General features: G+C 41.1%; 1 protein-coding gene across 14 annotated transcripts in view; it reads right to left on the bottom strand.

Annotated features, from left to right (window-relative positions):
• Positions 1-23,407, bottom strand: part of SCAI (suppressor of cancer cell invasion) — a 110,316-nt gene extending 86,909 nt beyond the window's left edge. For 12 of the 14 annotated variants that reach the window (XR_014081823.1, XR_014081821.1, XR_014081822.1 and 9 more), the window contains exons 1-2: positions 23,241-23,407; positions 22,482-22,526 (exon numbers count right to left, since the gene is read on the bottom strand). Coding sequence is in view for 2 of the 14 variants with exons in the window: in XM_081588621.1 (XP_081444747.1) it covers positions 22,482-22,526; positions 23,241-23,293 (98 nt within the window). In the remaining 12 variants the exon portion in view is untranslated. Of the gene's footprint in view, positions 1-22,481; positions 22,527-22,724; positions 22,796-23,240 lie in introns of those variants that run through there. The other 2 variants (XM_081588620.1, XM_081588623.1) reach the window with 2 other exon arrangements.
• Between the last annotated feature and the right edge of the window lie 1,847 nt (positions 23,408-25,254).

Below are 25,254 nucleotides of genomic sequence, written 5' to 3'. Positions count from 1 at the left end.
CTGGAGCATCTTGTACTGCTAGAAAGTAAGAAAGTGTTCTAAAAAATTTTATTTTATTTTATTAATAAACCCACAATGGCAGGAGTATGTCAAAAGGATATAGCAGCCAACTGAAGAGCTCTCAATTGCCAAGCTGGAACTATTCAGCAACAACAAAAAAATAAAACAGTAATGGATTATAACCCAAAATATAAAAAAAAAACATGAGTTCAATTATATAAATAGTTGAATACATAAACAGATATGTAATAGATAGATAAATGCGAGAACAGACAAGTCTCCCACAAAGAAGAATTTAACATAATTTATGTACTTTGGCTTCAAGGAAGTGAGGCATGACACCCATTCTTTGAGTGTGGACTGAACGTAGTGACTTCCTACCAGAGAATGCAGTATTAAAGGGGGGAATAAAGAAATAATTTTACAATGAAGAACTCTGATTCTCAGCCAGATGTCAAGATTACCATTAACAGTGATGTTATGTGGATAGCCAGGACCGTGGATAGCATGAACCCTCAATATGATGTGATAAGAATGGCATTTTACCCCTGTGGTTTTCCCCAATTGAAAGACAGCTGAAAAAAGTACTTGACCAATATGCTCCAAAACTGTCAAGGTCATCAAAAATAGGAATGACCTGAAAACTGTCCCTGTCAAGATGCCTGAGGAAACATGATGACTAATGCGGTATCCTATGTGGAACAGAAAAAGGGCATTAGGTAAAAACTAAGAGGAAAAAAAAGTATAGACTTTGGTTAATAATTTATTTTACAAACAGTGCACATATAATATCTTTCCTGATGTCTCTTAAGTGTTATATGCTCATTATAAAAGAGGTATAGAAAACCCAGAAAGTATAAAAAAGTAAGTAAAACTCCTACTGCCTAAAGATAACCATGATTAATATTCCAAGGCCGTGGTTCTCAAAACTGGGCACTCACACACCTCAGGGCACCACAGAAAACACACATGGATGCCATGGGCTATTTTAAACTTTCAAGGGAAACACAGTGACATCTGTCGGATACTCCACAAACTACAAGCTCAGGGTTCAGTAGCTCAGTGTTAACACTGTATCGCTTTATGTTCCTTTCCATAATGCCGTATCTTTATGAAGCTGTTTGTTTTTAAAAAATTAATTTATTTTCATTGGAGGCTAATTACTTTACAATATTGTAGTGGTTTTTGCCATACACTGACATGAATCAGCCATGAGTGTACATGTGTCCCCCATCCTGAACCCCTCACCCACCTCCCTCCCCATCCCATCCCTCAGGGTCATCCCAGTGCACCAGCCCTGAGCATCTTGTCTCATGCATAGAACCTGGACTGGCGATCTATTTCACATATGGTAATATACATGTTTCAATGCTATTCTCTCAAGTCATCCCACCCTTGCCTTCTCCCACAGAGTCTAAAAGTCTGTTCTTTACATCTGTGTCTCTTCTGCTATCTCGCATGTAGGGTCACTGTTACCATCTTTCTAAATTCCATATATATGTGTTAATATATTGTATTGGTGTTCTTCTTTCTGACTTGCTTCACTCTGTATAAGAGGCTCCAGTTTCATCCACCTCATTAGAACTGATTCAAATGCGTTCTTTTTAATAGCTGAGTAATATTCCACTGTGTATATGTGCCACAGATTTCTTATCCATTCATCTGCCAATGGACATCTAGGTTGCTGAAGCTGGTTTTTTCAGAGGTTGCTTGTTACAAAAAAACAAACACCACATGAAAATCATGTGGTACAGGAAATGAAGTGATGGTGTCCAGTGTGTCCCCAAGGTTGGAGAAGCAGTGAAGTGCCCAAGAAGTAATTGTGGTTAAAAATGAAACAACAAATGTTTTCTTAAAACATACACACGCACAGGAATATTATTATACACCGACCACAACAGTTAAAATTTTAAAACACCAAGTGCTGGCAAGCAAGTAGAGAAACTGGAACTCTCACAGAAGTAGAGGACAGAAGCATAAACTGGTACAACCACTTGAGAAGACAACTGTCAATGCTGAGCTGACAAAACCCAACGACTAAGAAAGGCTTTAGATATTTACCCTAAAAAATCGCTTTCATAGGTACATCTAAGTTCATTAACTTGGAAACAATTCAGTTACTCCTAGATCAGAGAATGGATAATTGTGGCACAGACATGTAGTTGAGTTCTACATAAGGTTATACATCTGTGTGTGTCAATATGAAAGAATCTCAAGCTCCTAATGCTGAATGAATGAAGCAAACTGACAAGAATACAAGCAGTATGATTTCATATATTCATATATACATATACATATATAGGGGTCACAAAGAGTCAGACACAACTGAGCGACTGAACAGCATCATCATCATATATATACATATGTATATATATATATATAAAGTTTAACAAATCTAAAACTTAGCAGAATATTTACAAGTACATTGTTGCTGTTCACTGTTAAGTTGTATCCAACTTTTTGTGACCCCAGGGACTGCACCATGCCAGGCTCCCCTGTCTTCCACTATTTCCCAGAGTTTGCTCAAATTCATGTCCATTGAGTCAGTGATGCTATCTAACCATCTCATCCTCTGCTGCCCACTTCTTTTGCCTTCAATCTTACCCAGGATCAGGGTCTTTTCCAATGAGTGGGCTCTTTGCATCAGGTGGCCAAAGTATTGGAGCTTCAGCAACAGTCCTTCCAATGAATATTCCAGGTTGATTTCCTTTAGGATTGACTGGTTTGATCTCTGGGCAGTCCAAGGGATTCTCAAGAGGGATTCTCCAGCACTACAATTCGAAAGCATGAATTCTTTGGCACTCAGCCTTCTTTATAGCCCAACTTTCACACCCATACGTGACTAATGCAAAAACCATAGCTTTGACTACATGGACCTTTGTTGGCAAGTTTACATCCATATATGTAAAACCATGAAGAAAATTCAAGAGAATAAAAACCATTTTAAAGCAGTGATTGGGAAAGGAAGCAAGTGAATGCCACAAAAGAGAGGCATAGGAGGAACTTTCAAGAATATTGACAATGAACTATTTTTAAAGTTGGCCAGTGGAAACAAAGATTTTTAATTTATTATTCTTTTTTTAAAGTACACATATGTCATATGTGCTTTTTTGTACACATCTTAGATTTCATTTTAAAATAATTAAACATTATTTTAAAAAAATGATAATTAAACATTATTTAGTAAACAAAACATTTCTTGAACACCTACTATGTTCTGGATATTTTGAGTGCTTTTTATTTTATTCTTGCCCTCACAGAGCTAATATTCTATTATATGATAGCCAAGGATGAAGAGAGAACATAAAATGCAGAATGAATGAATGTATATCCCCCGCCAACACGTCCACACTCTTTTCTTTAAACTATAAGAACACAGAAAGAGTTATCAGGAGTACAGATAAATGGTAGTATGAAATACTCACTGGATTTCACCTGGGATGTTAAAAAGAAAAAAAAAAAACCAGCTTCTTCCTTTCTATGCAGGGAAAAATCCAGTTCTTCCCTACTACTTCTCTCCTATGAATCTCCTTCACTGTTCACACAAAAACTTCATTTCTGGTCACCAACTGTGTAGAAGTTTGCCCCCACACCACCAAGCAATTCTCTGTCACCTGCAGGAATTCCACTCAATTCTGACACTGTCTACCTGGATGGAGTGAGCATCAGATTGCAGAGGTGAAGGGCTCAATCCCGAGAGACTGCACAAGTCACCCCCCGTGCTTCTGACCGACCAGCTACAGACGAGAGGTTCCAATGACCAACTCCTTGGGTTTGATTTATTTGTTAAGAGTGGCTCACGGAACTCAGAGAAACATTTTACTTACTGGATCAAGCTTACTGTAAAAAGATACAACCCAGGCCAGATGGAAGAGATGCACAGGTATGGAAAGGGGTGTGGCGCTCCAGGCCCTGTCCAGTGGCTTCCACGCCACTCTCCTGCATTTCCCTGTGCTCACCAGCCTAGAAACTCTCCGAACCCCATACTCGGGGGATTTCATGAAGGCGTCATCATGTAGGCATGACTGATCATTAACTCCATTTTCAGCTCTACTCCCCTCTCAAGGGAATGGGAGGCAGGGCTGAAAACACCAAGCTTCTAATCATGGTTTGTTCTTTCTGGTCACCAGCCCTCACCCAGGAGCCCAACCAGTCACTTCAACAGAACAAAGACACTTGTCACCCAGGAAATTATGAAGGTTTCAGGGGTTCCATGTCAAGAACTGAGGGCTGAGACCAACAGATATTTTCTATTATTATCTCACAGATGTTTAAAATTTTTATCACAAATAAAAACTCTTATATTTGCACCAGTTTGTAAGAAACTAAGAGATGAAACCATCAACGATATATTAAAACCATTCTCCATTTCCAGGATTCTTGAGAATGTCAAGTAAGTTAGTTACCCATTAAAAGTTCTCAGGAGTAAAAGAAAAAAAAGAAAAAGAAAAAGCCTGACATAGCTAAATACTTTTAGAGTATCTATTGAACAAATGATTTTCTGCACATGAAATGTCTTAACTATCTCATTTTCTGTGCTAGCATTTTTCATAAAATAAAGAAGTAAAGTTTTTAAGAAAATGGTTGAATTCTCATTTACTCTTTCACGTACTGTATGTATTTCTTTATCTGATGTCAATTTCAAATAGAACAAGAAAAAAACAGAACATGCTGCAAAGAATAAAGAAATCTAAAATATAAGGGAAGAAAGAAAAAGCTGGGCCATTTAGGAACTCTAGGCTGACTGAATTAGAGACTACACTTCTGCACCTAAAGATGTTCCTCATCCAGCAAGTAACATGGCAAATTACTTGTCCATCATCCAGTCTCAAGCATGAGGCTTTTGGCTGTTATCCAGTAGAATGAACATCACTTAAAAATTTCTGCTTTTAAATCTTGTATCTACAAGTCCTGCAATAGCATGAACTGTCCAAAAACAGAATTCTTTTTGTTCTTAATGGTTTGTACTTCCTTTGATATTTGAAAGTAAAAATGCACGAAGTTGCCCACAACTACTTTAATCTAATTACCTGAACCACTGGAGAGGAACACTTGCTAAAACTACACTATATCAATTATAAAAATTGGCAAAACGGAAAATATCAGTTTTAGAAACTTTAAGGAAGTCTGAAACATCTGAATCCAGAAGACATCCACATCAAGAACTGTTTTTACTTTCTTATTGGACTTTAACAAACCCTCATAGGAAATTACCTTCAGCAAAGTTTTAAAAAAACAAATTCCAATGTCACTGTTTCAGTCTGTAATAGCAAAAAAGATTTATAGAATCTGACAAAAACTATTCCGCCTTGACTGTGCCTCTTTCTAGCTATGATAATTTGGGTAAATCACTTTATTCTCATGAGCCTCAGTTTCTCTATTTATAAATGGGAATGATAACATCTGTCTTCTAATGAAGTAGTAAAAAAGATAAACTTGATCTGCTAATGAGCACCAGCACCCTAGGGATTAAGCTACCCTCCCTAGGCCTCCTTCCTCCATTTAGTTCATTTACTCTACTCTGTAATCAACCGAAACACTAAACAATTAAGAATTGATAAAAACACATATTGAACTGAACACTTCCCACCTATATATTTTATTGCATGCAAAGTATCCATCAATAAACTGAAAGGGATTGATAAAAAATAAACTAGTGACTACAGGTAATATATTTGAGACATCACTGCCTAATCAGTAAATGCCAGTCATTATCAAGAAGTCCAAAAACCAGCATCAGTCCCTCCCCATTTTTGAAATTTCTCTACCACCATCTCTCATCAATTTTCCCAGAGGTTATTCTGCTCTTCACCTTTCAGGTAAACCTTTAAGCCTTGAAAAATCTAAAACATGTTAAATAATTCCCAAGTCCCTTCAGGCTTGCCAACATCCCTCTGTCCCTAACTTCTCTAGAGTATTCACTCCATCATTTCAGACTGAAATCTTTCTGCTGGTTATCCTTCCCCTCCCTAGTCTAAAAATAGCAAGGCCAATAACAGTAGTAGTGATGGGCATAGTAATGAACAGCCAGTATTCTGTGACAGGCACTCTCACTTCATGTGTATAAATCATTGAAGTCTCTCAACAACCCTATGAAGTAGAAACCATTTTATAGATAAAGAAACTGACTCACAAAGAGGATGTTGCTTTCCCAGGTCACACATCTGGCCTGAGTCATTTCAAAGTCACTGTACATTATTAGCATCTCATAACCTTCTGAACTACAAGGACACGAGAATGGAGTTATCTGGGCAGGGAGATTATTGTTCAGTTTTGCTGTTTTGTACTACTTACTAATTTTTTAAAAACCAAAATATAATAAACATGTAAAATGAAAGTCAATGAGATAAAAGTCTATAAAGAAAGAAGATAAAGAATCTGTTTTTCTTCTGATACTGACAGTGCTCCTCCTCTTAAAGCTGAGGCTGGTTAATATATAGTATGGTCTCTACTCCAACCTCTGGCAAAACGGAATGCCAGTTATCTTCCGTTATACAACCTAGTGGCTTAAAACAACAATCTTTCATTGTGGTTGTGAGTTGGTAACTTGGGTCAGGCTTGGCAGAGACAGCTCTTCTCTGCTCTCCGTGGGCACTCACTGGGGCACCGGGATGGGGATCTGGAGGATTACGACCTGTTTTCAGGACTGATGCTGATGGCAGCTGGGAGCTCAGCTGGGGCTGAGGGCCAGGAGCTTCAGCCACTCACTGGGGCTGGAAGCCAGGTTCTAAGCCCCTATCCCGAGAGAGGAAGGTGGAGGTACATGTCATTTCTATAACCTTGCTCCAGAAGTCACATAGTGTTGCTGGAGCCATGCTCTATTGGTGGAGACAGTTGGAAAGGCCTGTGCTGGTTAGGAGATGGGGACACAGACCTCATCACTAGGTGGGAGGAAGGTCAAGGTCACACCGTAAGAGCACGTGGGATGAAAGACACGACTGCAGACATCTTTGGGAAACAGTCTACCACGCCAACGGAATGGGTATGTTCAGAATATACTGAAGTGGACTTTTTGTTGGTGTTTATTGGTTTTTATTAAGTAGACTTTTCCTGCAAAAAGCAATGCATAAAGAAATTGAAAATAACCTTGAGCTTCTCCTCTGTGATGAAATGAATTCAGTGGCCTGTAAGTGACTATCTTCAGGGCCTAATGATATAGAAAAAGAGAAGAAAAGATGCGTAGCTACTTCTCAGAATTAAAAAAAAAAAGATAAAATAAGGAAACTGAGCAATCTCTCATTGAAAGTTAAACATACGTGAGTTGGAAGACACTTTGACATCATTTAGTCCACTGCTTTAATTCTAGCAATTACCAGAAAACTGAGCTTTTCTCATGTACCTTACAGTGAAGATTAGGGAAATCTCTTCATTTTAGTAAAACTCTAATTCAAAAATTCATAAGTTTTTATACATTCAATTCACTCCCTACTGTCACTGACAGTAAAACATCTTTAAAAATGAAAATGCACGATATGTTCTGAGTTAACAGGGTATGGGAAAAGCTGAGGTACCTGCATCCTGTTTCAAGGAGGGTTTATGGGCAGAGAGAATAATACATTACATAATAGCTGTGTGTTGGGTGGGGGGGACAGGGAGGAGATGAATCAAATCCGTGAGGTACACAAGGGAAAAAAAAATGAAAAGGGGTGGGTGGAAACCAGGCAAAGATCTGGGGATTTCACCAGAATGCTATACCATACTCTTTGAACACATTCATACAAAGACTCCATCCCTGAACCACAGTCCTTTCTCCACAAAAGAGCGCTAGAAATAGCTCCAGAGAGACTTAACTCAGTGGTTTCCAACATTTTCAAGTATAAGAACCCTTTTTTTTAAAAGTAAAGCTTCTGTGGCCACCCATATGAAAATGGTTGTGATTTTTATTATCTGGTTATTGAGAAAAATCAATAATGACAGAAGTACCACAACCACTAAACCTCTACTGAACGGAACTGGTCTTGTTACAAGGGCATGTATATGCAAGCACATATATGAGACATTCAGGTGATTTAGGTGAAGATCTTAGGAAACACTGAATGCATGTCAGGTGTTGGTAAACACAAAGTAAACCATATTTGAAGAGACTGAGGCATTTTTCAGGACTTTCTTTTCAGGTATGTTACGGTAGGATTTCTCCTGCTGTGCTTGTGGTTGGACTCGATAACTAATCTCTTCCAATACAAATTCTAGGTTTCTTTTATAAATTATTACAAGCATTTCCCTTAACTTATATCTTGAAGATTTAAAAGTGGTTTGGGAAGGACTTCCTTGGTAGTCCAGTGGTTAGGAATCCGCCTTCCAATGCAGGGGAAGTGGGTTTTATCTGTGGTTGGGAATATGAAGATCCCACATGCAGTGGGGCAACTAAGCCAGCAGCACAGCTAGAGAAGCCCTCACGCACTGCAATAAAGACCCAGCGCAGGCCGGAAAAAAAGTAAAAATAAAAACAAAACTGGCTTAGGACAATACAGATGCATGTTCCTATTTTACAAAAAAGTAAGAATCCTCTTACTTGTGGATGACACTTTTATTATCACCAGCCAGAAGATACTCTAATAGGTAAATGGCTTGATATCAATTAACAAGACAGGCTAATGGCAACAATGCTAAACCTAAAATCTTTAGTTTTGACAGCTGTTCTCTAAAAATCTATATGTAATAACTCTACAGTTTGGAAATGATCACAATAGTTCAAGAGTTTGACAGCCACTTTGCAGGCTTTTGGGAAACCATCTGTGAGCACTTTCAACATGGGTCCCCCATCCAGGAAGAACTCTCAGGATACTGCCAACAGGCACATATGCTTTCAAGGCCCACAGGATACATGGAAAGAACTTGACCAAAAGAAACCCAACTGTAAAACAAGAATATAAAGAATGGTGCCTAGTCTGAGAGTGAAATGCTTCCAAAGCAGCAGCCACGTTCATGAAAACACAAGCTTAGCTCGTGGTGAAGATGACCATTTCATGGCAGACTGCATCCATGAAGAGAACCCACAGCTAGTAACACAGAAGCTATGACAGCTTAAGGAGCATTACGGGAAACCAGGTAAGAAACAAAGGACATAAAAAAGACTAGGTGTATTAGCCAGGGTTCTCCTGAGAAACAGAAACAAGAAGGGGTGTGAGTGTGTATAGACAATAAGGAACTGGCTCACACGATTAGGGAGGCTAAGTTCCAAGCTCCTCAGTCAATAAGCGGGAGATCTGGGAAAGCTGACAACACGATTCCACTCTGAAGGCCTGAGGAATGGGAGGGCTGATGGTTTAAATTCCAGTCTGGGAGCCAGCGGGCTCAAGATCCAAGAAGAGCAAGGTTCCAGCTCGCATCCAAAGGCAGGAAAAGACTGAGGTCCCAACTCAAGCAGTCAGACAGGAGGAGTTTCTTCTTACTCAGGCTTTTGGTTTCAGGTCTTCAGTCGACTAGATAAGGCCCCACCCATATTGGGGAGGGCAGTCTGTACTACTTAAGACTATGGTTCAAAAGTTAATCTCACCCAAAGACACCCTAACACTCCAGGAATAATGCTTGACCAACTATCTGGGCATCCCGTAGGCAAGTCAAGTTGACACATAAAATTAGCCACCATCACAGCTTACTTGACACTGATTTGACTGCTCTTCCAGATACTAAGAAAGAGCGGAAACAAGAGTTCAAAATCTGGTGACAGGTACCAAGCAGAGGAAAACTGACCCCTTCACTAGGCAACTTGGAGAAGGAAACGGCAACCCACTCCAACATTCTTGCCTGGAGAATTCCATGGACAGAAGAGCCTGGCAGGCTGCAGTCCATGAGGTTACAAAGAGTCAGACACGACTGAGTGACTAGCACATACACTTTCACTGGACAACTACCTTCTGCTCTTCCCTTAATAAGAGTGGATGTGAGCAGGGGACTACCTCTCGATCTGTGGGACCAAAGTCCAGGGCGAGAGCAAAGGCTCTGAAGATGACAATGTACAATTGGCTGGAGATTCAATTATTAGCACAGGGACACATTACTGCCTGAAAGTAAACTATCCTTCAATGCCTTTAACCAAAAGACAGCTGCTTCCAAAACACACACACACCCCACCCCACCCCACATCAGAGAAAAAGCTTAAGAGAGAGACTAAGGCCCTTTGGGGTACAACAGAGCCAGTACTGGGAGAGATTCTTCAAAAAAAAAAATCATGGACTCATGTAATTCAGCCCTTGTGAAGCCAGGATAATAAGTCAAGCTGTTGGCGAGGGCTGTAGTCATCTCAAGGTTCAACTAATATAGGCTCCCCTTCCAAGCTCACTCATGTGGTTGCTGGCAGGCCTTGCTTCCTTAACATGTGGCTTTCCCATAGGCTGCCGGAGTGTCTCCACAACATGGCAAGTGGCTCCCTCTCACTATGGCAGCCAGTTCCACCAGTGGGAGCAAGCCAAGAGCGAGAGGAGGAGGAAGGAAAGGAGGGAAAGGGAGAGAACACCCAAGAATGAAGATAAAGACTCCTTATAACCTGGTCTGGGAAAGGACACCTCATCATTTCTGTATTCTATTCCCTAGAAGTGAGTCACCAAGTTCACCCCACACTCAAGGGGAGAATTAAGCTCCATCTTTTTTTCTTTTTTGGCCACGCCGTGTGGCATGCAGGATCTTAGTTCAATGACTGGGGACTGAACTCATGGCCCCTGTGTTGGGAGTGTGGAGTCTTGACCACTGGACCACCAGGGAAGTTCCCAAGCTCCACCTTTTAAAGAAAGGAGAATTAAAGAATTTATACACAGTTCTTTAAAACCACCACAGGGAGTAAAAGAATTATTGAGAGAAAAAAGAAAAAAATTAAGTAGCTGGATAAGTTATTAGGACACCAATGGATGTTTTACTCTCACTGTGTTCCCCAATCCCCAAGAAAACAGTCCCTGCCTCAAGGGAGGTTTGTGTTTGTTTTCTGAAAATGTGAACTCCTTGAGGAGATTACACTGAGGGAAAGGTGGAAAGAAAGTGCCTTTGAGGGCAGAAAGGTAGAAATAAGAAGAAAAAAAGAGGGTCATTTAATTGGGAAGGGGGAGAGCTTTGGGACCCACAAAGAGAGACTTGCAACTCCACTTCCTAGCAGTGTTCCAGTTGACAAGTCTTTACAGGGAATCGGTGGGCACTGCACCTTGGAAAGCTGAAACCTCTACACCAGAACCCCTATACCTGGCAAAGATTCTTGAGCTTCAAGTCAGTCATAACCATTAGAGCCACCAAACATGAAGGACCCACACCCACCTAGACAACAGGCTTACCACTCACAGCCACAGCGGACTGAAAATGAATCTTCCACCCTTCTCCTGGTTCCTTACAAGCCTCTCAGATGCTGTACAGCCCTGAGGAGGGGTGGATGCCATTCTTAATCCCGGAGATTGAATTTTCATGAGTTTGATAGAGTTGGGGCAGAGGGGACTATCTCAAGGTTGCATTTAATTTCATTTAAAATAAATAATACAGAACTTCCCTGGTGGTGCAGTGGATAAGAATTCACCTGCCAATGCAAGGAACACCGATTTGATCCCTGGTCCAGGAAGATTCCACATGCCACGGAGCAATTAAGCCTGCCAGCCGCAACTGTTGAGCCTGTGTGCCACAACTACTGAAGCCCGCTCACCTAGAGACTCAGCTCCACAACAGGAGAAGCCACCGCAGTGAGAAGCCTGAGTACCACAACAAAGAGTGGCCCCTGCTTGCCGCAACTAGAGAAAGCCCATGCAAAGCAACAAAGACCCAGCGCAGTCAAAGATAAATAACATATACACAGTAACGCTTCACGGTTACCTGATTTTGTGAGATAAGATTCATACTGACTATATGGTCAATTAATTCACTACCTTATAGATATCTTTTACAATTCACTAATCTTGGTGGTTTCAGAAAAATTCCACACAAGCTGCTCCATCAAAATACTAAGATTTTTCCATCACTAATACATTACTCCCAAATTTTTCCAAGTTATACTCTCCTAATGTATAGAATATTAAGCAATTAGTTACATAACCATGTGTATCTGCCTGAATTCATTATCCTCCCTGCAAAAATCCTGGTCTTGTGGGAAAGCCATCCATTTAGATTAGGGACCTAAATTTCCACAGTAAAGAAAAATCAAGTCTACTGCATGATTTACAAGTCATTTACTTAATCTCTCAACAGATCCAACCATAAACAGCATTGCAGATTACCTATATTTCAGGATCTTAACCTAAAATATGTCCCAATTGTGTGCTGCTGCTGCTGCTAAGTCGCTTCAGTCGTGTCCGACTCTGTGCGACCCCATAGATGGCAGCCCACCAGGCTCCCCCGTCCCTGGGATTCCCCAGGCAAGAATACCGGAGTGGGTTGCCATTTCCTTCTCCAATGCATGAAAGTGAAAAGTGAAAGTGAAGTCGCTCAGTTGTGTCTGACTCTTAGTGACCCCATGGACTGCAGCCTACCAGGCTCCTCCGTCCATGGGATTTTCCAGGCAAGAGTACTGGAGTGGGGTGCCATTGCCTTCTCCGAATTGTGTGCTAGTCAACTTTTATCAAAAAATCCAGATGAAAAAATACATTTCTGGTAGATTATGAAAGACTATAGTATATAATACATTCTTTCGGATTTGTTGTTTTCAAAACTACTTTTAGGTTCTACAATCCTTTCTTTCAGATAGACTCTCAGGATATAAAACAAAGAGTTAGAAGTTGAGAGATGCTAGAAAATATAGGTCTCTCTGTGGAATGGTTGATTCTAGGCCTGAGCAGAAAACATACGATGGGTCTGGAAGGAAGCTACCAAAGTCTACTGGATGCTTCTCAAAAGGACCCAAGAGCCAATTCAGAAGAGGCTTCCACTGGTCAATATGATCATCAACAAGAAAAATAATCACAATGGGTTGAAATTAACTGAAATGTCTAAATCCATGAGCTGATAAGAAGAAAATCAGTCACCTCTGAAGTATGCCAGGAAAGCAATTCATGTTGAAATCTGGTATAAATTATAAAAAGAAAGGGGTAAGGGGACAAGCCTTTATTCTGCTTTTCCTTTTACAAACTGTACCTAAGGAAAATTAAACAGTTGATGAAGAATGGATCAGCTGCCAGGGAGCTGGGGGTGCAAGAAGGATGTGGCTCCAATAGTATAGCAGAAGCAAGTTCTGGGGGTAATGGGAATGTTTCATACTCTTCTTGCAGTGGAGGTTACAAGAATTTGTACATGTGTTAAAATGTCATAGAACTCTTCATTTGACTGTATGTTAATTTCAGAAATATAATTTAAAAAAAATTTGAGAACTTTTTATAAAAGCATTCCAGCTAGCAATGAAAAAGGAATGAAAGATTTAGAATGTCACCATCTGTAACCTCAAATGAAATTACAGACACTGGTTACTATGAGTTCCTAACAGCAAAAAAAAAAAAAAAAGAGGCCCTGAAAGAACTACATACCACTTCTATTAAGCATTCTATCAAAAAAAAAGAACCAACAAAACCTGAATCTATCTCATCAAGTCTCTAGTACTAGTTCTAACTACCAGTTTATAAGACACACAAGGAACAGAGAAACATGATAAATGATACCATGGGGACAGAATCAGCAAAATTTCAGACTGTGGAAAAACTGGTTGGTGGTTGCCAATTGGTCAATAGGGACAGCAAGGAATTTGGGGGAGTGATGAAAATGGTCTACATAATGATTGTAGTGGTAGTTACACAGCTGTGTGCATTTGTCAAAATTCACAAAGCTGAACACTAAACTAGGCGAGTTTCATCATTATAAATCATATCCCAACCTTTTAGAAAATTAAAAATTCAGATTGTGGTAAACTCTTAATAACAAGCATGCTTTCTTTAACAAATAAATAGCATGGGGGAAAGAGACGGAGCAGGCAAACTATAGATTAAAGAAAAAACCTTAAGATATAATCAACAAATTGAAAGTCCTGATTTTATCTAGATCTTGATTTGAACAGATTTTTTTTAAAATGATAAGTCAACCATGGATATCTGAACACTGATGAGATATTTAATGATACTAAGGAAACACTGCTAACTTTCAAGTTGTTGTTAATGGAATTGCAGTTATGTGCTTGAAGAGTCTTTATCTTTCAACAATACATACTAAATCATTTACAGATGAATAATATGTATAGCTTCCCTGGTGGCTCAGAGGTTAAAGCTTCTGCTGCAACGTGGGAGACCCGGGTTCGATCCCTGGGTCGGGAAGATCCCCTGGAGAAGGAAATGGCAACCCACTCAAGCATTCTTGCCTGGAGAATCCCATGGACGGAGGAGCCTGGTAGGCTACAGTCCACGGGGTCGCAAAAAGTCGGACACGACTGAGCAACTTCACTTTCACGCTTCAGGTGGAGGAGGTAAGTATACACATGAAATAGGATTGAGCTGATACTTGTTCAAGCTGGGTGACAAACAATTCAGGTTCATTGCAGTATTCTAAGATTATCTGCATTTGAAATTTTCCGTATTAAAAATATACAAGAGGACTTCCCTTGTGGTTCAGTGGTTAAGAAACTGCCTTCCAACACGAGGGACACGGGTTCAATCCTTGGTCCAGGAAGATTCTGCATGCCACGGGGCAACTAAGCCTATGCACCATTACTACTGAAATCCCTGTGCTCAAGAGCCTGTGCTCTGCAACAAGAGAAGCCACTGCAATGAGAAGCCCGTCCACTGCAACGAGAGAGTAGCCCTGCTTGCTGCAACTAGAGAAAGCCTGGGCGAAGCAATAAAGATACAGCACGGCCAAAAAAGTAAACAAATAAAAATTAAAAAAAATACATATACATACATACAGAAAAGTAGGTCTAGAATCTTATAGGCAAGCTAGCCTGCCCCCTCCTGGCACTCTAACCCCCAGGAGCCCTTGATTTACCGCCAAGGAACCTCTGGGCTCTTTATGAAAACCCTTGAAAACCACTGCTTGAGCTAGTCTAGGTATAATTCTTAAATAAAATATTACCATGAAAATGTTGAATACTTTAACCATCCACTCTTAGTGCCCCCCCACCCCGAGTCTGCTTTCACAGAATTTAATTCTGGCACTTCACCTTAGGTTCTCACCAACATCTGCCCACAAGAAACAGCTTTACCACGGCCACTGCCTTTCCGTAGGGATACTGCCTAGGCCAACATCAGCACAAAGAAACTCCCTAATATTCCTGGGTTTTGATGTAGATTGGAAGACATCCCCCCAGTTTTCCACACAACTACCTCCAGAATGTGTTTCTCACCAGAGTGTACCCTTTGTACAGAGGTCTGTCTCCCAAAAATAGACACTCCTCGTTTGATGACCACCTACAGAAAGACTGCAGTGGACAGGTAATACGGCAAAGAGAGAGCATCTAAGAGACAAAGCTGTCTGGTCTGTTTCCTCACCATGTACTTCTGCAACACTCTACTGCCATCGGCACATCCCACTCCACATGGTCTCTCTGGGTTGTCTCATTCGTTTCCATGACTTGGATCGCTAAGTATCTGCTGCTGACTTCTGAATCCTCATCTCAAGCCCTAATCTCTCCCCTCAGCTCCAGACCCACGTTTTCATTAGCCTGTTAAAGATGGTACACTGCAGCACTTAATACTCCATGTAGCCAGAATAAACTCATGCTCTTACCTGAACCTAATCCTGGATCTGCTGTCTCAATTAAATGTGTTCTCATTCAACCTACTGTTCAAGCTAAAGATACTGTGAAGATCATTCAAGCTAAACGCTCCTCAAGATACTGTGAAGAAAAGGAAATGGCAAGCCACAGACTGGGGGAAAAAAATCTGCAGAACATATACCTGATAAAGAATTTTCAGAGTATACAATATAAAGAACTCCTATAACTATATAAGAAGACAAACAACTGATGAAAGAAAATGGGCAAAAAAATCTGAACAGGAAAATTACAAAAGGAGTTAAAGGAATGCCAAACAAAAACATAATGGTATAACTACACACCCCCAGAATGGCAAAGGGGAAACATATATGCTAAAATCTATCACTGTATGCTTTAAATATATGCAGCTCACTATATGCCAATTACATATCTTAATATAACTTGAAAAAGAATACCAAGTCCTGACAAGAATGTGGAGGAAATAAAATCCCATACATTGTGTTAGTGGGAATGCAAAATAGTACAGCCACTTTGGAAAATAGTTTGGAAATTTCTTAAAAAGCTAAACTACATTTACTATAAGACCCAGCAAGTCCACTTCTAGGCATTTACTCAAGAGAAGTGAAAACATACGTGTGCACAAAGACTTTAACTCAAATGTTCATAACAGTTGTATCCATACTGCCAACTAGAAACAAAGCCAAATGTCCATCAACTGGTGAATGGTAAGTGTAGTAAAATCAAACAATGAAATGCTCCTCAGCAATAAGAAAAACTGACTACAATTACAAACACGGATTAATCTCAAAAGCATTATACCAAGTGGAAGAAGCTAGACACAGAAGACCATATACAGAATGATTCATTTACATGAAATTCTACAAAAGACAAAACTACAGTGACAGGGGAAAAAAGACCAGTGGTTGCCAGAACCATGACTGCAAGGATACATGAACAAATGGGAGTCGGACAAGAGGCACAGGATCCCAATGTTCTATACCATAAATGCAATGGGTGGTTATACAACTGCATATATTTGTCAAAATTCCTCAAACTGTATACTCAAAATTGGTGAATTTTATCATATGTAAATCATACCTCAATAAAGCTGATTTTTAAAAACACTGGAAGCAAAGGCAAAATAAAGATATTTAAGCTAAGGACAGACACAGCTATCATACTGAGTTCTTAGTATATGTCAGGTAATGGTATCATGTATTTCACACTCATTACTTCAATGAATCCCCTCAATAAGTCATTCACTGAATTATCCAACAAAGAGTGACTGAGTATCTATTACACGTGAGACACTGTTATAAGTGCTAGGAACAGAATAGTAAGGAAAACAGACAAGTTTATATGCTATTAGAGGAGGGTAATAACTCCACGAAGTGGGTACTATCATTACCTGCATTGGGCAAAACAGCAAACAGGTTCAGAGGTTAAATACTTTATCCAAGAGCCCAAAGCTAGTATTAGGGAGAGCCAGGATTCAAAGTCTAACTCCAGATTTCTCAGCATCAGACAATGTGAGCAGGACAATTCTTCGGTTGGGAAGCTGCCCTTTATGCTGCAGCGGTTCAGCAGTGTTCTTCAACTCAACCCACTAAATGCCCTGATTTATACAACTAAAAATGTCTCTCAGTTCAGTTCAGTCGCTCAGTCATGTCCAATTCTTTGAGACCCCATGAACTGCAGCACGCCAGGATTCCCTGTCCATCATCAACTCCCAGAGCTTGCTCAAACTCATGTCCATCTGGCCGGTGATGCTATCCAACCACCTCATCCTCTGTCGTACATTGCCAAATGCCCCTCGGAGAGAAAATCGTCCCCTGTTGAGAACTACTGCATAATTTCTAAACTGACATCACAGCCCAAGCATTTAAAAACTTCTTTCTTCGCACACCTGACACTTGTTCTGAATTCATCTCTTTTAAGACTTCATCACTAGGGCTTCCCAGGTGATCAGTGGTAAAGAATCCGCCTGCATCTTCTGCCAATGCCGGAGATGCAGGTTCAATCCTTGGGTCAGGGAAGACATCCTGGAGAAGACAATGACAACCCACTCCAGTATTCTTGCCTGGGAAATCCCATGGACAGAGGAGCCTGGCGGGCTGCAGCCCATGGGGTCACAAGAGCCGAACATGACTGAGTGACTAAACAACAATGAAGACTGCATCATCAGTCAGCCTCCATCCCAGCTCGACTCTGTCATTTTCAACAGTCACACTACCACCAGAATTTATCCTCTAAACCTTCACAGCTTAGATGAAATGTCTGTAGAAACTGCCCTCATTACCAATACGAAGAATTACTATAAACTCTTTGGATATATACAAAGTCAATTACATCATCTCATTTTTATGTGTCTGTCTCCCCCACTAAGATATGAGCTTTTCCTCACCAGGGGTCAGATTCATGTCTATATCCCTAGTACCCAGAACTAGAAAGTATTTAAAGGTTTTGTTTTCTTGTTTTTTTTTAATTTAATTCAAATGTAATTTAAACAAATTACATACACCACCAAAATGTATGGATCCTTTTGCTTTAAATACATCACACATACACACAAAACCCGAATCACACAAGAAAGCTGTAATCAACATGTTGCTGCTGCTGCTGCTGCTGCTGCTGCTGCTGCTAAGTCGCTTCAGTCATGTCCGACTCTGTGAGACCCCATAGACGGCAGCCCACCAGGCTCCCCCGTCCCTGGGATTCTCCAGGCAAGAATACTGGAGTAGGTTGCCATTTCCTTCTTCAATGCGTGAAAATGAAAAGTGAAAATGAAGTTGCTCAGTCATGTCCGACTCTTAGCAACCCCATGGACTGTAGCCTACCAGGCTCCTAAGTCCATGGTATTTTCCAGGCAAGAGTACTGGAGTGGGGTGCCACTGCCTTCAACGTGAATCTTATCCAAACAAATGGGTCCTGTTCCTAATAGGATCTGAAAGGATTCTCTAATTCATAATCCAAAACTTATTACCAGACATATTGAAACCTTCGGAACTTTTCAAAACCAGACAGAGATTGTTTCCTAATCTTAAAACTCCTTTCAGCCTAGTACAGTTTTTCAGGGGCATTAAACAGTATCACATTATTTTGACCACCAAAGCCCCAAACCGCACTAACTCCCTCTTACCACCAATTCATCTGTCAGTTCCCTATGTTTTATTGAGCACCTCTCAGTACTAGGGGTACAAAGATGAACTAAAACAAGGAAACAAGAGTTTTAGTTGGGGGCGGTGGGCAGGGAGAATGAACAAAGAAATGGTTAACAGTGGGTTATGAGGTGCTTATCTCAAGTCATCTTAGTTTTTCTTCAACTGTCTTAGAGTTTAGTCCACTAGGAATGTTCTCAAAAGATAACTCAGCCACTAACTAATGTCTATCAAAAAGAATGACTTCACAGGAACTATCCTAAAATAAAAATCACACTTGGCAACTGTTTCCTAAAATGGGATAGGATATACAGCGTAATAGTCCACAACTCAAAGCAGCAGGCCAACTCAAAGGGATACTTAAAGCTACATTCAGCAATTAACTCATCTTGAAATGTTCACCAGGAAGTTCCATCATTTGATATTGAGGATTTTATGGCCACAGCATACAACTCATAAAAACAGCTATAAATAATTTCTGGCTACAACCATTATATCCTCTCTCTATAATCTATCTTTAGAGCTTGTCTGGCCATTATTTTTTCTACCTTTAGAGCAATCCCAGAACTGTTTTCTGAGAAAAATCTTGGTCCTACCCACAGGATCTCTTTAGAGATATATACTGGCAGTCCATTCAGGTCAAAATGCTGACTTGATCAGGATCTGACCTCAGATATACAGAATGTGTGCCCTCAGGATTCCTGACTGAGAATAAGAATTTAAAATTCTGTGCTGCCTGATGCTTACCAAACCTTGGTTACAAGAAATAATATTCATGAAACCAATTATTTAAGGATTCCTTCATTCCATAATTCAATCAAACATTCTCTAGGTGCCAGGAATCATTCTGGGTGCTGACAAGAAGAAGAGTCCTGGTAGTTTATGCATCCCTCCTTATCTCTGAACCAAGCCAAACCATCAGCAAGCAGTACACCTAGACCTAGGTGCTTTGGCTCTCTGCAGAATGTTCACTGGTATCACCTAAACCTGGACTGAGCAGCACTATAAGAAACAATCTTTAAAAAACTCTCTAGTATGTTTATCACTGGGGATCTTTCCCCACAAAACCAGTGTCCCCATTATAAAAATCAATGAGAGAAATTCTTCTCTAAAAGTCAAAACAAGTGTGCCTCCCCTGAACATATTTTTGATTTTACAGATTGCATGAATCTGGAAGTTGAGCTTTATTTTTTCCTTAGCTTTGTTCTAGGAAACAGAGAGCTAAATATGGAACCAACCTTTGGGAACTGTGAAGTACTTTCTAGTCTATATACTAACATTGCCACTGATTTAATTTTATTCTTCTTCTCTCGTGTCTTCTTTGCCTTAACATCTTTATTTTCAACCCTTTTACTATGTATGTTTAGAAAAGAGGTGGGAAATAAAAGGCATTTAATGTGCTTTTTAACCTAAAACTTATTGGATACTTTCGATGTGCCGGCCACTATATTGAACACTTAATGACCCTATCAGGGTTGAACTATTATTATTTCCATCATACAAATGAAGAAGCCGGGGTTCAGAGAGGTTTATTAACTTGTATATCATCTCAAAACTTGTATTTGATAGAGCTAGGATTCAAATTCAGCCCAAACCATTACCCGTGGGTGTATCTACAAGCTATCACAGGAACCAACTAAGCAGAGAAGAGGGGGGTGAAGGACAGGGTAGAAAGTCCACATGGAAGATGCGATGTTTGAGGGAAGTCTTAAAAGGGGGGAGCTTGCCAAGGAGCAAGCAGAAAGTATTCCAGAGAGAAAGAGGAATCGTGCAAAAACCTAAACATAAGTTCTGGAAATGGTGAACAGAACACAGAGTTATATTCAGCAATTAATTCATTGTGAAGGGTTCACCAGAAAGTTATTTAATACGAGACGTTTAGTAGCTCCATTATGGAGAATTTCCAAGGCCACAAAATTCAACTGTGGCTGGAAAGACAGGGAGAAGTGAAATAAAGGCAGTCTTTTTTTTTTTTTAACTGAAGTATAGTTGATTTACAATGCTGTGTTAATTTCTGCTGTATAGCAAAGTGATTCAGTTAAAATTATATATACATACACACATGTATATATATATACACACAGTCATTTTTTAAATATTCTTTTCCTTTATGGTTTATCATAATAGAGGGCAGTCTCTTTTCATGATGACACTAAGAAGTCTGAATTATGTTCAGTAAACAAGGGGAACCACATAAGGACCTTAAGCTTGAGAATTACAAGATCAATTTGCACAGTATGTGAATCAATTACAGATTCAAGGCAGGGAACCCAGTCAGGAGGCTACTCTAAGAGTCTGGCAATGGGGTAGTAAGAGTTAAATAAAGGCTACTGAAAAGAAAGTAAATGTAAGCCATATTTGCGATCTTTAAATTCCCAGTAATGTTAGAAAAAGTAAAAAAAAAAACCTGAAATTAATTTGAGTAATAGTTCATTTAATCCAATATATCTAAAATATTGTTTCATGAAGTAATCAACATAAAAATTAATGAGAAATTTGCCATGCTCTTTTTGTACTAATCTGAAATCTGGTGTGTTTTTTAATACTTAAAACATATGCCTTACCTTGGACATTAAGTTTTCATTGGACAAATTTGATCTGTATTTAGATTTCATAATTTACAGATGAAAAAGCAGATTCACATACCCAAGTTGTTCCAGATATAAACATTTTCCAATAATTAAGTATCCATTTTTAAATTTAAATTAATTACAACTAATAATATTAAAAATTCAGTTCCTCAGTCATACGAGCCATATTTTAAGTGTTCATCGCCATACATGGCTATCATATTGCCCAGTACAGGCCTAAAGAGTGACAAAGGAACTTTGGCTATTGACACCTTCCACCATCAGCATTTCATATCTACTTACTGTTAAGGTTTCCCAGGTATTAACATGGATAACTTAGCAAGTACTATTACAGTGGCGCTACTGGTCACATCCTCACTACTGTAACTTACTTTCTCTAGGCCAATGCCGACATCTGTGAAAAAGGAATCTTCAAATGACTGCACAGAATTGCTATAAAGTACCTGACAGGTGGAATGTGCTCAGAATGGAATGCATGCACGGAATAATGCACTTGCTGCGGACTACTTTTGTATCTATTTTCCTGTGGTTCAGCTGTTTATTACACTCTAGGTACAATGAATTAAAAAAAAAAAGTTACCTATTTTCAACTATTTATTTATTAGAGGCATTATACTATAATGTTAAAAGCTTCAGCTCTGGAGTCAGACTACCAGGATTCAAATCCTGGTTCTATCATTTATTAGATGCATGATCTTCAGTTTCTTTTGTACCTCGGTTCTCTCCTGTGTAAAACAGTGATTAACTGTACACACTTCCTTGGGGTGCTTCAAGGATTACAGAACATAATACAAATAATCACCTGCACATCGTACCTGGCACACAGTAGGTGTTCAATAAAGCTTAGCTTTTTAAACAGAGCTGGTGAAGAAGTTGAAATTATGGCTAACATAAAAAACTAGGACTTCTCAATTATCAACATCTGTTTGCCATATAATCTTAGATACAAAAAACAAGTGTACAGGTAATACTTTGAAGTCCTCAGAAGAGAGATCCTGCAGACAGCTACACTCAATTAAAAAAGCAGCTAAATAAAAAACTTCATGTGACAGTGTATAACTATGCAGTATAGCACAGGTGCAGCCAAGCAAATGGAAAAATACGAAGAAAAACTAGGAGGGCATTTTGCCTTACCTGCTTTTCCGTTTTCGGGGTGGTTTCTCCACTGTGCCAGTCAGTCTACAGACCAAACAGACAAGATGGTAACTAAAAGTAACATACCAGAACACATCTGCGGGCCCTACTGTGCCAGTCAAGAACTCAACGGACCGCCCTCGAGAACCCTAGACTCGCTAAGCCCATACCTGACCTTACAAAATGCCTTATGCTCTGTTTCCCTGTTAACCCGAAACCCAGCGACCCCGGAACTCACCGTACCCCTAATATCTGCTTTGCCCAAACCTTGCTCAGTCTCCTGGTCTCACTCCATCCTCATCCTTATTCGTCACAGCCCATCTCCCCAAAACCACCCACCACCTCCTACTCATTGTCTGCCTCATCAACCCCGCAAGCACCTCGCTTCCCCTTGCCCACCCCCTCCCGCCCGTGCACTGCCCCTCCGAGCCCCGCCCCTCCAGGCCCGGCGCCCCCCGCATTCCACGGCCCCCTCCACCGGGCGCGCGCGTTTCTGCCCCTCCCGGCCCAGCGCCCCGAGTCTCACCCGTCGGCGCCCCTTCCCTCACACACCCCTCTCATCCGGCCGGGAGGGTGCAACCGCCGGCCAGCCCGCTCCGCCGCCCCCCAGGCGACCCCCGAGTTCCCCGCAGCCTGAACCCCCAGCCCCACCAGTCTCGGCGCCCCCGAATGGCTCACGGCCCCAAGCTGCTGCCCTGGGCCCGCTCCCGCGCCCCCGCCCCATCCCCAAGCCCGACCTCCATCCAGCCCCCGCCCCACCTGGGGGCCAGGCGACTCCGCGGCTGCTGGGGCTGCCGGGCTCCTCTGACCATCCGGCTCCTGCTCCGCCGCGGGAGCTGCTCCGGCGGCCGCAGGGCTCGCTCGGGAAGCTGAGGCGGCGGAGGGTTGGAGTAGGCGGAGAGGCGGGCGGAGGGCCTCGCGCCTCTGCCAGGCTTGCCGCGAGACCCGCCTCCTCCGCGCCTCTCCTCGGCTCCCATTGGCTAGAGCTGTAGTGTGGCCGAAAACCTGACGGTCGATTGGGCTCTCGGGCCGTCACATCCCGCCACCTAGAGTTTGGTTGAGACTGCAGGTGGCGGCGGAGGTGCCTTAGAGACTGCTAGCAAGGCCGGGGATATCTAAGCGCCACCGTGCGGTCGAAAGTAGAAACTGCGTCTCCGGGGCCAGACACCTGCGGGCAGGTTCTTTTGGCTCAGCTTCCAGAAGCCCACACACCTGCTGGCGCCCCCCAACACTGCGCCACGCCAGACCCAACAGCCAAGCGCTGCAATTTCCCAAACTCCTCTGGCAGGTGCGACAGTGAGCGAAGTCTCCAAACTGAGCTTCATTTTGAACCACCTCATATCCGGTCCCTGACTACATCATGCTGTAATGATCAGAGCTCAGATGCGCTTCATAGAGAATCCAGCAAGAAAACTGTAAGAATCTTATAAAAATAAAGCGTAGTTTAGGTGCTCAGTACTCTGCAAAAAAGATCACAGGCTTGGGTGCAGGCTTCCAAGAAAGCAAGAGGTTTATAAAGTAAACTACCAAGAAAGGAAAATCAACCCTGCAAACAGAATTCATGCCATAAACCAAAAGCAATGGGCTCCGTTTTCAAATGCCTATATAGAATTGACTCCTGAATGTGTTGCTAACCATCCTGTGATGCTGAAGGTAACTGTGACCTCTGCTCCAGCTAGTCGATTTTAAAATAAATTTCTTTGCACTTTTAGTATTGTTGCCAGACCTAAGCGTGCAAGACTACCAGCACATAAGCATAAGAAATGTCAGTCATCTTTCCTGCTTTAACAAAGCCATCCTTCAAAATAAGACATAACTTATTAACATATTAACAAAATTCTTCCTTTTTGGTGGAATCCCCTTCCACCTTGCTGCATTCCTCTGTAGTTTTTGTTTGGTAGATCCTCAGAATCTATTTGGAGAAGGCACTGGCGACTCACTCCAGTACTCTTGCCTGGAAAATCCCATGGACGGAGGAGCCTGGTAGGTTGCAGTCCATGGGGTCGCTAAGAGTAGGACACGACTGAGCGACTTCACTTTCACTTTTCACTTTCATGCCTTGGGGAAGGAAATGACAACCCACTCCAGTGTTCTTGCCTGGAGAATCTCAGGGACGGGGGAGCCTGGTGGGCTGCCGTCTATGGGGTCGCACAGAGTCGGACACGACTGAAGCGACTTAGCAGCAACAGCAGCAGAAATCTATTTGGAGCTGAGAGGAGGCATAAAACTTTCTCTTAAGCTACTTCTGTTTTAGTGAAACATGCTTTTGTGCATCAATAATATAACAGCTTACACACACCAAAAGGCTTGGGACAAATCTCTTACTGATCTCCACAAATGGCAAAAATAATACTAATTTTTCACAAATTTATTTGGTGTAAAGGGCTGTCCTTTATTCTGAGACAGCTCTTTTTACATACTTCCTTCAGTGAAATGATGGTAAATTGTAATAGAACCTTTAAAATGGCATTGACAAGGAAAAACAATTGAACATGTTGGTTCCCCAAATTAGTATTTTACATAATCCCAAAATTACAGAACCAGTCACCTAATTCCCAACCAGTAGTACCCACCCTTACTATTACCAAGCCAGAAAAAGGAAAGAACCCCAGAATAATTTGTCAAAGACTGGGGAAGATGGGAGTCCTCGTGGGATCAACTTACTAGGAAGACTAATTTTCAAAGTCATTCACTGTGTTTCTTAAAACATGAATTAAAACTATCCTGCCTGGTTTTCAAGGTTTTTCACAACTGGCCAATGCTTCTGTAGCAC

The sequence above is a fragment of the Giraffa tippelskirchi genome, chromosome 4 (genome assembly GCF_054371585.1).
Source record: "Giraffa tippelskirchi isolate mGirTip1 chromosome 4, T2T-mGirTip1v1.2.pri, whole genome shotgun sequence".
Classification (NCBI taxonomy): Eukaryota; Metazoa; Chordata; class Mammalia; order Artiodactyla; family Giraffidae; genus Giraffa; species Giraffa tippelskirchi.
This window is presented reverse-complemented; position numbering and strand designations above follow the sequence as displayed.